Below are 14316 nucleotides of genomic sequence, written 5' to 3'. Positions count from 1 at the left end.
ACATCCAACACGACAAACCTTTGTAAAATATGTATATAGAATACAGTTAATAAGCTGATAGGAATTTGGTAGTAGACACATTCTATTCTAGCATGTTAGAATTTACAGTTTTTCTTGTAACCTGGGGTTCAAGAACATCTTACTTTACAGTCAATTATACAACAAATTTTATCTCTTTATATTGCCTAATAGCTAGTTCCTTTTTTGCCTCTTTGGTAAAATGTAATACGACTTTGGAGTAATGTAAAGAGACAGAATGATTAACTTGATATTAACAGGGCTGCTGGAACGTTAATATTACCACCTAGGGGCTTTTTATTTTTTTGTCATTTCATGAGTGTTATGGTGATTACATTTAATTACTTGTTTTAGTATAACACTTTATAAAGTTGTATTTTCCTGTAGTCTATTTCTTAAGCAATTAAAAATTTTACCTTCTAATATTAAGTAAAAATCTCAGTCCATATTTATTGAGTAGTTGCTACAATGTCAAACACTGTTAGAAGACCTCTATATTAGAATTAGAACTCTGTTAGCAACAAAAACTTGGTTGTGCACTTCAGAAAATGTATGACACTTTTATATATAATCTGTTTTAATGTTGTCATCTGTCTATAATTTTCTCCAATATAGAAATCACTGTAATCTCCACTATCAGTGGAATCACATTCTGAGAACTCTGCCCTATTTTCTATTTCTTCAAAGTAATTTTTAATCTCACAGAACTGCAATTTCTGTACCATTTCTGTTTACCATCTTTTCAGACTTTTGTGATAGATTGTCTACTTCCATTGGTCCTAATTCCTTCTTTAAAACTCCAACCTCAATTCCACCATAAAATAGCTTTTGTCCCATCTACTCATCAATATCATAGGGTGTTTTTCATTTATCAAATAAATTTTCTTGGCCTCCACGTGTTTTATCCAAGTTCATGTTTTTGATTAGTTCTTTAGAATCTTACAGAGTGCCTCTACAGAAATTGATCATTTAGGACAGTTCAATATCTACCCTTATAATTTTCTACCAAGATATATTTTGGGTGGTTTCTAAATGATCGTAAGGATCTAAAATGTACTCAGCATTTACAGCTACAAGATACTTCTCAAGGGAGCAACTCAAAGAGGAAAAAAACTAAGCAAATTCATAAACAGAGAATGATGACTAAATCAAGTGAAGGATTTAAGTCTAAAAGAAGTTAGGTTCCTATAGTTCATAACCTCACTTCTTATGCATAGTAAAAACAAGTTCTTAAGTTTACTGGAATAGAGAACTATTGTACAGTCAGAAAATACAAAGTAACTTTTTTTTTTTTTTTTTTTTTTTTTTTCTTGCGTTATGCGGGCCTCTCACTGTTGTGGCCTCTCCCATTTGCGGAGCACAGGCTCCGGACGCGCAGGCTCAGTGGCCATGGCTCACGGGCCCAGCCGCTCCGCGGCATGTGGGATCTTCCCGAAACGGGGCACGAACCCGCGTCTCCTGCATCGGCAGGCGGACTCTCAAGCACTGCGCCACCAGGGAAGCCCACAAAGTAACTTTTTACTTTTACTTGTTAAAATAGTCACATACATATATAAATGAAATGATTTTACCACAGTGCATTCATTGATTGTGGCTCTTGCCATCTTGTGGCATCCAGGATCCTGGCTGAAAGGTTTTACCAGTGCTGGTGGGAGCCACCGAGGATTCTTCTTTTCCAAAGTACGGAGCGGAGGCATGCCCTTTAATCTGAGTTTGAACTGGTGGAGCCAAGTGTTCCTTGTTGCGCTCTTCTCTGAGGAGTTTTTCTTTTTCATAAAAGTCTTTGGTTTTCATTTTAATTTCTTCTTTATATTTTTCATTCTTCATTGTTTCCTGCATGAATATATAAATGGAAGAAATCATTAAATTCCTAGTTAGAAGAAAACTCAAACTACAGGTTTTATAAAAATAAAATAGCTTAAAAAAATTAAGTACATATATACATGATACTTGCCTTGCATTTAAATAATATATAGATATGTACAGGGTAAATCTGAAAAATCTATCTGATTATATATTGATGTTATTTTGAATTAAACAGCTATCTCCTTGTATACTATAATAAAAAGATGAGAAGGGTAATGAAATAGAAATATTTACTACCCAGTAAGTGAAACAAACCACTTAACATGAAATATTACACAAGAGCATAAAAGTCACTCTTATCAAAGATTTTCTAAATTTAACAGCTATTTACTGTCTCAAAAACTAATCAGTGATTTGTACTTTCTGTTGGAGATGAAGTGAAGGTGAGAGGGCCTGAGGAAGGATGCTCCTGCCAGTCTCTTCTCTGTGGGACTTAAAGCATGGTTGCTAAGGCCACCCTCTAAAATGCCAGGACCAAGTCCCATCTATTTCCCTTTTGCCTCTTGAGTGGTACGGCAGTGAAGAGGAGGACAGAAACGGAATCAGAGTTCAGCAAGCCTTAGACACCAGTTCCAGACAGGCACTTTGCTATTGGAAATGCTTCCTCAAATCAGTGCAAGCAATTTGTGCAATGCAGTTTTGTCACTCAGATTTGCTATTCTATTTGTAAGGATCTATACCCCGAACAACAATGAATCTATTACTGTATTTCATTGAATACAAGACCATCAAATTTAAGATGCATTGCTGTTATATGTACCACTAAAAAAGGGAAACTCCTTCACACATTCTGATTTCAAAGATGTTAAAATTTGAAGATATGCATCTTAAAAACAGATGAAATAGTAATTACGTCTTTTACCTTTATTGATTCCTTCTTCCTCTTCTAAATTATTTCTAAATGGGTGAAATTTTTTTTTTTTTTGGCTGCGCCTCACAGCTTGCAGGATCTTAGCTCCCCCACCAAGGACTGAATGGGAGCCCTCGGCATTGAAAGGGCAGAGTCCTAACCACTGGACTGCCGGGGAATTCCCTGGGTGAAATTTTTAAATGTTCTTTTTGCTTATCTGTATTTTCCGATTTTTCTTTAAGAATATATTTGTTGTGCTTCCCTGGTGGTGCAGTGGTTGCGAGTCCGCCTGCCGATGCAGGGGACACGGGTTCGTGCCCCAGTCCGGGAGGATCCCACATGCTGCGGAGCGGCTGGGCCCGTGAGCCGTGGCCGCTGGGCCTGCAAGTCCGGAGCTTGTGCTCCGCAGCGGGAGAGGCCACAGCAGTGAGAGGCCCGCGTACCACAAAAAAAAAAAAAGAATATATTTGTTATTCATAATATGAATGTTAACATAACTAATATCTGACAACATTGACAAAAACAAATTCTTCCAAGTTATTTTTAAATTTCAACATTTAAAAAAATGACACATCTGGGACTCCCCTGATGGTGCAATGGTTAAGAATCCGCCTGCCAATGCAGGGGACACAGGTTCAAGCCCTGGTCCAGGAAGATCCCACATGCAACAGAGCAACTAAGCCCGCCTGCCACAACTACTGAGCCTGCACTCTAGAGCCCGCGTGCCACAACTACTGAAGCCTGCGCGCCTAGAGCCCATGCTCCGCAACAAGAGAAGCCACCGCAATGAGAAGCCTGCACACTGCAACAAAGAGTAGCCCCTGCTCACCACAACTAGAGAAAGCCCGAGCGCAGCAGCGAAGACCCAATGCAGCCAAAATTAAATAAATTTATTTTAAAAAATGGTTCCTTTAAAAAAAATGACACATCTGGTTATTTAAATATATGATGCAATCTTTCTGTTTCTAACATGAATTTCAAGCAATAATAGTTCTCCAAAAACGTAAACACTGATATTTAAAATCACATTTAAAATAATGGTCTATACTTACAGGAAAAGATTTGAGGAGATTGTAGTCTTACAGACTTTCAGACACAAAGAAGGGCCCATCTAATGAAACCTCTCCTAAAGCAAACATGTGAGGGAAGACATATTTATAAATATTCTTGTAATTTCTATAACAGATCAATTCCCTATGAGTAATTTAATAACCACAGTAACTATGAGTTTAGGGACAGCTGCTATGAGTGAAGGTGAGAGTCAGGCTTTGCCTTTCATATACTCTGTAGAATTCTCAGGTGGGGTGACCATATGTCACAAAAGAAATCCCTCAATATGATACTGGAAATAATGGAGGTAGGTGGAAATATTTTTCAGTCTGAGGCCATCTCATCTTCACTTCATCTCCAGACTCTTCAAGACCCTCTATGAACTGGTGTGTCAGCCCGGAGGCTCTTTCTCCTGAACAGAATGAAAGGTTCAGGAGGGTTGAACTTGCACTAGTAGCCCACAACAGGGAGCAAGACACTACTGAGAAGCTGGTATAAAGCTTGCTTGGCTTGGTATAAGAGCATCAGTCACATTACCTTTAGGGATTTCAGCTCTACTGTTGCAGTCTTAAAGCTGGTGCAAGCCTATGCCTTCTGCATGAAAGGAAACTGAGGGCAGAGAGCTGTTTTCTTTATTCCTGCCTTCATATAATTCCTCTTTACTCACCATTACTCTGCCAAGTAGTTTTTTTCTTATAACAGCTATTTAGGCCAATAAAAAGCCAATCTGAATATGTTAATTATTTTAATATGAAGATTAAAGATTTCGGAGTTGAAAAACATGGAGACTATAGTTTTTCCTAGAAAAGAATTTGTCTTTTTTTTTTAAACTAATGGTTACCAGACCCCTGCCAACAGCTTCCAGAAAAATTACACAGAACATAAATCATTTGTGAAAGGAAATCTAGTCTTGTAAATATTTGGAATAGATAAAATGAAAGTAGTTAGGTGGAAAAAATAGGAATTTGTAGACTAAAAGAGAAACAGAAGTAATTCTGTAACAAAGCCTATTTCATAGCAGAAATTACTATAAAGCAAGGATTTTTCCCTTACATTATTTCCTTGGAAACATATCACCTTAAGTCTCAATATGTTTATCAATAAAAACATTGTTTGTTTCAGCATTTTAGGGATAAACCAAGGGTAAGTAGGTCTTCACATAAATGTTTATATGTTTAAAGCAAATATTTATCCTTTTGCATACCACTTTTCACCCTGGCAGTATTCTTTCACATTAAAAAAAAATAGTTGTATGGATTTTATCACTTGCATTATACCATGACTTACTTAATGTATACCCCTACTTTTGTTTCCAATATATCACTTTTTCATAAAAAAAAATAGAACTCTGATGACTATCCACATAGATAGTTCTTTGACCCAAACACATAGTTGCAATCCCAAATCTACCTTTTACTATCTGTGACACCAAGAAAGTCAGTTAACTTTGTTCATTCCCAGTTTCTTTATCTGAAAATGGGAATGCAGTGACTATGTATATATAAAATTTACATCTCAAATACTCATATGCATACTGTTCACACTGTTAGACCTTCTGAAAGTTTGCAGTTAAAAACATGGGCTTTGAAGCAAGACAAATTGCATATAAATCTCAGTTTTGCCATTTACTAGCTGTGACCCTGTTAATGTTGCTTAACCTCTCTATGTCTCAGTTTCCTTGTGTAAAATGGAGATTACAGCACTGCCTTCTTCTATGGGCTGTTGTAAAGACTGGGAAAGACTGGCTATTGGGCAGTAATAGTACAACAGAAGATGTTACAGGTGGATTTTTAAATAGTGATTGTTTATTCTTCCATTAAAAATAAACACACCAAACTTATATCTGTCTCTCTTTCTCATCTCAGGGTAGAAATGTAGTCTCAATACTTATATCTTTAAGTACTTAAAAATTTAACCCACTAATTTGTGACATACATTGAATAACTATTTGTTGTGAACATTTTGTAAATAGCAGGATCCCTACATCAATTGCTATCCTTATGAAGAATGAACAAAATTCATAATTTTGCCAGGATGAAAAAATCTCCAATTTAATGTGCTACAGTCTCCAACAAAGGCAGCAACCATTACCACTGGATTGAGAACAGAGGTGTTAGTAAGACATAATCTACTGGCTTGAAAACAAGATGGAGTAACTGGTGCCAGACTAGTTCTTCTGCCATAAACAACTAGAAAACTGGACAAAAATACTAAACTTTTCAGATACTAAACAACAGCCAGTGCAGTACTGTGATCCTCGAGAGAGGGGAAACAAATGAGATAAGCCCTGTATCACCTCAGCTGGAGGCTGCTGCACAGGGTCAGGGAACCCAAGCAGAGGTTGGTTATCTCGCTGAGCTAAAGAGATAGAGATGGTTGGTTAGGAAGGCTGAGGAAGCTGAAATTTGTGGGGCACAGTACCAGAACACACACACACACACACACACACACACACACACACACAGAGTTCTAGAAACCTGGATAGGGGTACCCTTGAGTGTTCAGCTGAGTATTAAACTGTATGTGGGTAGGATGAGACTCTACAGGGCCAGGAAGGTCAATTTTTGGCTAAAGAATAACTACTGGGGAGCTGTAAACTGAACAACTGCTGCAGCTTGCATGAGACTAGGGGACATTCAAGTTCTAAAAAGCCAGAGATGCCTCACCAAACCTGCAGGCCATTTAGTATAAAGACTTCAGGAAGATCACTCCTTAGGAGTAAGAATAAATTGGCACAAGAGTTGAGGTAACTCTAGATCTGCATGGTCCAATACAGTAGCCACTAGCCAAATGTTATTTAAATTAATTAAAATTTAAAATTTAGTTCCTTAATTGTACTAGGCACATTTCAAGTGTTTAGTAGCCAAATGTGACTAGTGGCTACCATATTGAAAAGTACAGATACAAAACATTTCCATTACTGCAGAAACTCCTATTGAACAGTACTGCTCTAGATCCACCCGAACAAAACTTAAAAATAAAGCCTCCAAAAGTTTGGGCTGATTCACATGTAAATTAATATACTCAAAAAAAAAAAAAAAAAAACCTCAACATTTTTAAAAGGAAGACAACAAAACACAGACAGTAAACAATATACTATTTCAATGTTTATCATCCAATCAAGAAGTGAAGAAGGAAAGTGTGATCCAAAACCAGTCAACAGAAACATGATAGAAATGATGAAATTCATAGATACGGACTTTATCACAGCTACTATAAATATGTTAAAGACTTAAAAGAAAAATTAACATAAAGAGAAGAAAAGTAGAAACATTTAAAAAGAACCAAATGGAACTTCTAGAGGTGAAAAATACATGAAATAAAAAATGTAATGGATATGCTTAACAGTAGATTAGACCCCGCAGAAGAAAAGAAAAATGAATCTGAAAACAAGGCAATGGAAACTATCCAAACTGAAGCAAAAGAGAGAGAAAATAGCTTAAAAACTGAACCAGAGCCTCAGTGAGCTGTGGGGCAATATTAAGCAGTCTCACATACATGTAACTGGAATCACAGAAAGAAAAGAAAGAGGAAGGAGAAAAAATAATCACTAAAAAATATATCAAATAGATAAACATATAAATCTACATATCCAAGACACTAAAAAAACTCCAAGTAGGAAAAATACAAAACCAAAGCATATCAAAACCAGATTGCTAAAAACTAATGATAAAAGAGAAAATCTTAAAATAAGCTACAAAAGGAAGATATTTATGAGACAAAGATAAATACTATTGAGTTATCAGAAACAATGCAAGGTACAAAACAATGGAATGACTTTAATACACTGAAAGAAAATAAAAACTGTCAATTTAGAATCCTATATCCAGTGGAAACATCCTTTAAAAATGAAGGCATAATGACATTTTCAGACAAAAAAAATAGATGTTTTTGTCACACACAAACCTCTATTACAAGAACATTAAAGGAAGTAAATACTTTAGGTTGAAAAAATGATACAATATGGAAACTTGAATATCAGAGCCAAAAATATCAGAATGAAGGACTTTATTGCAGGGAAAAATGTTAGACTTTGGGACACTCTGCTAGGTACTCAATGCCCTTTGATTTTATGTCTACCCACTCCCAGCTCCTTGAGCCCATGAGGAGCTTCATCACATTGTGCATTGAAACTACTGCTATAGATTTTGAGGGTTATCGTCACTGTAACCCCACCAGAAGGACTTCTCAAGCTTTGCAAAGATGTCAGTTACCACTAAATAGAGGAGAAGTACAGCCTGAAATGCAAGAGGACTATTGTGACCATATGCAGCCCTCAGATTAATAGTACTACCTGGGAGACAGATGATGCCTCATTCCCTCCCTATTCCCACCTGACAAAGAGCCTCTGCCCACCAAACCTTCCCTGTCTTGCACCACTGTCCTGGCTTCCCTGGCCTGGGATTTGAAGCAGTATGTCAACAATGGCCCTTCTCCACTGAAGCTGAATCTGGTGGGGTGGACAATCAGAGAGTCATGCATGAGGTTAACTCGTTTCTGAGAAGGTCACATCAAAGAGTCCCCTGGAGTGAAGTACTGAAGGATATCATTCTCAACCAATCTCAGGGAAGAAGAGAAAGAAACCATACTGACAATAGAGAAAGCACAAGCTGTACCAAAATCTGATATTTCAGAACTTTTCCTAAGTATATTGTTTATGAATGACTATTGTTCTGTGACAATCTCTCTCATTTCAACAGGCACCAGGGGTGTTCAGTTGGAGCAAATTAACTTAGGCTTGAGTTGTTTACAGAGCCTTAATATTGGAAAAATAGACAAACTCAGTTGTGAAAAGTATTGTGTTAAATGTTTGAATTTATATATTTTTCTACATCAAATTATAAATTACCATTGTGAAGGATTACATTGAAAAAAGATTTTAAAAAAAAGCTCTGGATGCATTTAACAAGCTTAACCCTGTTTTTGTAGTTTAGACAAGTTAATGGTTATTTATTGTGCACTATTTATTAATTCAGTGATGAGAACTCAAGCCCCCAAAAGGTTGCAGCTCAAGTCCTTTTCAGTGCCACTTCTTTGCTTAGAGCCCTGCTTAAGAGCCCTTTTGGTAGCTGTCCTGTTGTACTACATGTTGCAAATTGCTAAGTGTGGTAATCACAAAAGCATTTTTAAAGTTGTTTTTTATTAAACTAATAACATACAGACAAAAATTAAAGCTTGAAAATGCAGTCTTCAAACATGTTGACTCAAAGACCTTAGGAATTATATTATCCCACTCTAATCACATAATCCCTTATGTGAAAATCTAGTACACATGACTTTTGGTGTAGAAATGGTGAAGAAATCAGCTCTAATATACAGTTATAGCTGCGGGAGGTACTATAACAGATCTGGATACTTGGACTATAAAAAAAGAGGTGAAACAAATGGCAGAATAGGACTATAGGTCTCTGCGATGATGCCTTGGGAGAGATAAAGGACACTAAGGCAATGCAAACCTGAACCTTGGAACCGTACTCTAGCATCTGAGAGAAGAGAGAGAGAACTGTCCACAAGTGCTCTCTGATGAAGTCATCTTGACTGGAAGAAAATTTAGTTACTCAGTGAGTACTGGAGAAAGAAAAGGGCTGAGAAATATCTGAGTGAGTTAAAACAGTTTCCCAAAGCTTTTTCTGTCTCAGGTATCCAAGTCATTCTGCATCTCTGGGGCCACACTTCGACAAGAGGTGAAGGAGTGAACAATTCTGAGTCTACGCTATTAAACTGAATTGAGTATTTGGATATAGATCTAAGCATACATACAACAGCATTTAGGAATATCTGTTATTACACATATACCTTGTGGACAAGGGCAGATAAATACAAATTAAAAATTACCCGTCATTAATAATTTATGTAAAGTATCACTAGTATTTTTAAATTTAGTCAGAAAAATGGCCAAATCCAGTCCAATCAACATAATTTTCAAGCTGAGAGAACCCCAGAGATAACCTAATAGCTTTCCACATACACAAGAGGAAACAGGCTCAGTGACTTATCAGAGTATCAGATCAGCAGAGACAAGGCCTATGAATCTCAACTCCCAAGCTGAGACTCCTCTAGAAAGTATTCCGCAGCATCTGAACCAATCCTGATGCCACCTTTCATTAAGGCAATGCAGGTAGCAGCTCAGCTGTGGCAACCGCTATGCTATTCCTGGGCTTTCAGCCTGCCCTGGAACTGGAAGCTAGATCAGTAATGTTAGACAGTGAAAGCCTGATTTACACTAGAGCCAAAGACCTACCGAGGCTTCCTTCTTCTGTGCCTTTTATTCCGGCCCAAGACTCCTATGCATTTCACAAGGGATGCAGCAGAGTGAGCTACTGGGGAGGCAGTAATGAGGAAAACTGTCTAACCGTGATTAAAACAACATACGCAGGGCTTCCCTGGTGGCGCAGTGGTTGAGAGACCGCCTGCCGATGCAGGGGACACGGGTTTGTGCCCCGGTCTGGGAGGATCCCACATGCTGCGGAGCGGCTGGGCCCGTGAGCCATGGCCGCTGAGCCTGCGCGTCCGGAGCCTGTGCTCCGCAACGGGAGAGGCCACAACAGTGAGTACCAAAAAAAAAAAAAAAAAAAAATTACCCGTCATTAATAATTTATGTAAAGTATCACTAGTATTTTTAAATTTAGTGTGCTTATTTGTATGTGCCACATGTATGTATAAATAAAAAAGAAAAATGGTTTTCATGACATAATTCAGGAGCTCAATCCCCTAACCCTGTTTCTCTCTTTAGAGTCTCAGCCTAGTAAAGAGAAAATTCTTCTGTCAAGGAATATTTCAGTAATACACTCTATGTACATATATATGATGGTGTGATATTCATGTTAAAGATAAAATTCCACAATAATAGACTTCAAAATTATTTTATAATTTTTAAACAGATAGACCTGGAAATGGAATAGAGCTACTGGTCAGTTCTTTATTAGGGAATTATAAAGTTTGTTCTAAAAGTGCTATGAACCCAGCCAGGAAAAATGGCAGGCAGAATACAGTTATACATAACAACCCATTTCTTCTTTGAGAGTCTGGCTCCACACTCCTCTGGAGTTTGGTATTTATAAATGGTCTCCATTTGGTTTCAAGTACTTGTGAACTCCATGTATACCATACATAACTACGTTCAAACTTAAGTACAAAAGAAATCCCAAGATAAAAAATCTAAATACAGTTTAAAGTAAATTCAACAGTGCTTCATTGTTAGAAAGTTACCATATTCAAAAGCAAGACTTAAGAGTCAGTCTTAACGGATATTGATAAAATTTCCCATGTCACTAAATTCTTTTTTAGCTTTCTACAGGAACAAAACAATGGCCATTTCATAATGATCCAGTTATATTACATACAAAAAACAGGAACCTAATTTTTTTTTAAGTTTTAGTTTAAAATTATAAATTAGCAATACATTTGTGGCAAAACCTTAGTGTAAATATATCTTTAATAACTACTGGATGTAGATATGTACTTTTCAAAGTACACATAAGATAAAGATACAATGAAAGTTTTGGTCTCAGAAACAGATCAACTTTCTAAAATATTTAAATTACTAAATACATTCTCCCCTACCCATACATTTTCACCTCTCACTAGACCATGTGATATACATAATATAAATATATTTGACTTTGACTGCCCCATTTTCTTTCCATAATTTAAACTATACATACTAATGAATAATTTTTATTTTAATCAACATTAAAAATTTTAAAGTATGACTACACTGTTTTTGAGTCTATTTAAAAATATTTTGGGGGCTTCCCTGGTGGCACAGGGGTTGAGAGCCCGCCTGCCGATGCAGGGGACACAGGTTTGTGCCCCGGTCCGGGAAGATCCCACATGCAGTGGAGCGGCTGGGCCCGTGAGCCATGGCCGCTGAGCCTGCGCGTCCGGAGCCTGTGCTCCGCAACGGGAGAGGCCACAACAGTGAGAGGCCCGCCTACCACACACACACACACAGAATCCAGATACAGTAAAATATATATATATATATATTTTTTTTTTTTTTAAGAATACAAAAAGATTGAGTAAATAGATTTAAGTGAAGACTTGACATAAAGTATGGTACAGGTCCTCAAACCTTAGAGACATGGTTACTGTAACATGGTCTCCTCCAGAAAGTAGCCTCCCAGTATATGCCACATACTCCATCCAGCAATCAACATGATTATAATGGGAATTTGATTTGTAACTGTTTCAAAATGTTCTAAGATGAATATTCTTTTTACAGTGTCAACTTTATAACATACCAAGAAACAATTTAAACCTAACAATAGGAGTAGCAATGCCTTAAGCTTGAAAATATTGCCAAATTGTTTAATTAAACTATATTTTCTAGTTCTACAAGTTGAACTGCCAGGATGAAATAGTAAGTTATTATATCACCCTTTTTCAATGTATGAAAGAGAGAAGAGAAAAAAAGAGGGGAGGTTATGAGGTCACCAAAATGTTATGAGATCACCAAAAGGTACTCTGTGCTCAGACCAGAGGCGATGCCTGCTAGATTAGTAATCAAAAATGAATTTAATCTTGCCCGGGTGGAAGTAGAAGCCAAAATGGTAAATAAATGACAGAGCATAGGTTAGTATGATAGCACTGGGTTGCTAAGAAATCTATTAGAATGAAACAACAACCAAGCAAGTTCTGCTTACAGAAGCTGCTCCTGCTATGTGTTCTTGCCAATCAGTAGTGTGCCTCTGCCAAGTCAATGTCACCTTTAATTTATTCACATTCAAGTCTGCTGCAAACAGACTTTGATCAATCACAATAATGAAAATGTAGACTGAGTTTTGTTGTTTTGACATGCTTTCTTGAACTTTTCTCCTTCATTTTTTCAAAACACTTCTAATTGTAAGAAGTTGATCTCAATGGTTCCTGTTATTTGAGGGAACAATTGTTAAGGTTTGTTTATATTCCTTGCTGGCTAGGAATTTCTGGCATTGAGTTTTCTTTCTTTGAACTTGAGCCAGACTAATTATTAAATCTCAAAATGTCACTAAAATGAACTAATCACAGAGCTCAAGTCATTAATAGTTTTGCAGGTGGTATTTCCCTTAATAAAACAAATGAACTTCCATATATATATTAAAAAAAAGACCTTTGAGCATAAAGACACAATCATTTAATTGAAAAAGGAATTTAGCAGTTAAACATTAATAAAAAAATAATTAGAGTCATTTAATATTAGTCCTATTTAATTGAACTGCCCTGGTGGGAGACAAAGAAAACCTTGCTCCCTTGCGTGAGAAGGGGAAAGACCATAATCCCTGGAAGAGAAGGCAATGTCAGGTCCCCATGGCTTTCCGGGCATGGACTTTGAGAATGGGAAAGAAATGGCAGAGAGGCTGGAGCCCTGGAGGAAAAAGAAGGTTCTATCTGTGAATGACTGCTAACATTTATTGAGCTGTTATGTGCCAGCTGCTGTAGAGAGAAAAGAGTTCTTCTCTCCGAGGTTGAGAAAGGGAAGTAGAGGAGCTGGGTAAGAAGGTGAGACACAGAGTTAGAGAAGCTGCAGCTCCCGTTATACAGAATCTGCCCTAGAGATTCAAAATATCATGGCCAGAGGTTTCCCTCCCCAGGACCTAATGCAGGGATACTGTCCCCCGATGAAAGGGACAACAGGACCTGGAGCCCTGAAAGATATACTCATTCATTCATGCATTTTTCATTCAATAAATATATACTGAGCACCTACAGTTCAAGGCCCTGGGGATACAGAGGATAAAACCTGGCTCCGACTCTTATGAGGCTTCCTTGTGGGTAGAGAGGAGGACAGGCAAAGGCAGTGACTTTTGGAGGACTCAAGGTAGGGAAGAGCTGAGTTAGCACCAATGGCCAAGTACCAGGCTAATGCTTATGGGTTCTTTCCTATTTTCTCATTCACTCATTCATTGGTTCATTGAGAGCCCACTATGTGCCAAGGATAAAGAGTTAAAAGAAACAATTTTTTCCCCTGTTCTTAAGGAACTCACAATCTAGGAAAGAGAGATGGGTAAAAAATTAATTAAATTTACAATATGATAAGTTCTGTGATAATAACAAGTAAAGAATGTTATGAGACTGCAGAAGAAAAGTTGGTGTTCCTATTATTATCCACAGGGTGGGGAGTAGGGGGTTAGAAATGACTTCCTAGAGAAGATGATGCCTGAGTCTTAACAACAGGAATTAACCAGAAACCTGAGAAGAGGGGGCATTCTGGGAAGAGGTTAAGTGCACACTTAGAGGTATGAAGGAGTAAAGCAGCACAGCAAATTCAGGATACTGTAAGCAGTTCATATGGCATGAAGAGGTCAGAACATGCTGAATCTTATAATGCAATGTTAGGATATTTAGATTTTATCCTGAAATATTCTGACTTTGAAGCCAGACTAGGATTTCCAGATAGAAGAGTAGAATGATCAGTTAATTTGAATTTCAGATAAACAAAAAATAATTCTTTAGTATAAGTATGTTCTAAATATTGCATGGGACATACTCACTTATAATTATTTTTTGAAATTTAAATTTAACTAGGTGCCCTGTATTTTTATTTGTAAAAC

At 37.2% G+C, this 14316-nt stretch overlaps 1 protein-coding gene across 1 annotated transcript in view; it reads right to left on the bottom strand.

The window, feature by feature from the left end:
- Positions 1 to 1529: 1529 nt before the first annotated feature.
- The window catches only part of NDUFAF2 (NADH:ubiquinone oxidoreductase complex assembly factor 2), a 188229-nt gene continuing 175442 nt past the window's right edge, over positions 1530 to 14316 (bottom strand). The window contains exon 4 of the mRNA XM_007453230.1: positions 1530 to 1851. Within this exon, the coding sequence (XP_007453292.1) occupies positions 1600 to 1851 (252 nt within the window). The 3' untranslated portion in view covers positions 1530 to 1599. The remainder of the gene's footprint in view (positions 1852 to 14316) is intronic.

This window comes from Lipotes vexillifer, unplaced genomic scaffold, assembly GCF_000442215.2.
Source record: "Lipotes vexillifer unplaced genomic scaffold, Lipotes_vexillifer_v1.1 scaffold366, whole genome shotgun sequence".
In the NCBI taxonomy this organism is placed as follows: Eukaryota; Metazoa; Chordata; class Mammalia; order Artiodactyla; family Lipotidae; genus Lipotes; species Lipotes vexillifer.
Note: the sequence above shows the minus strand (reverse complement) of the source record. Positions and strands in the feature narration are given on the sequence as shown.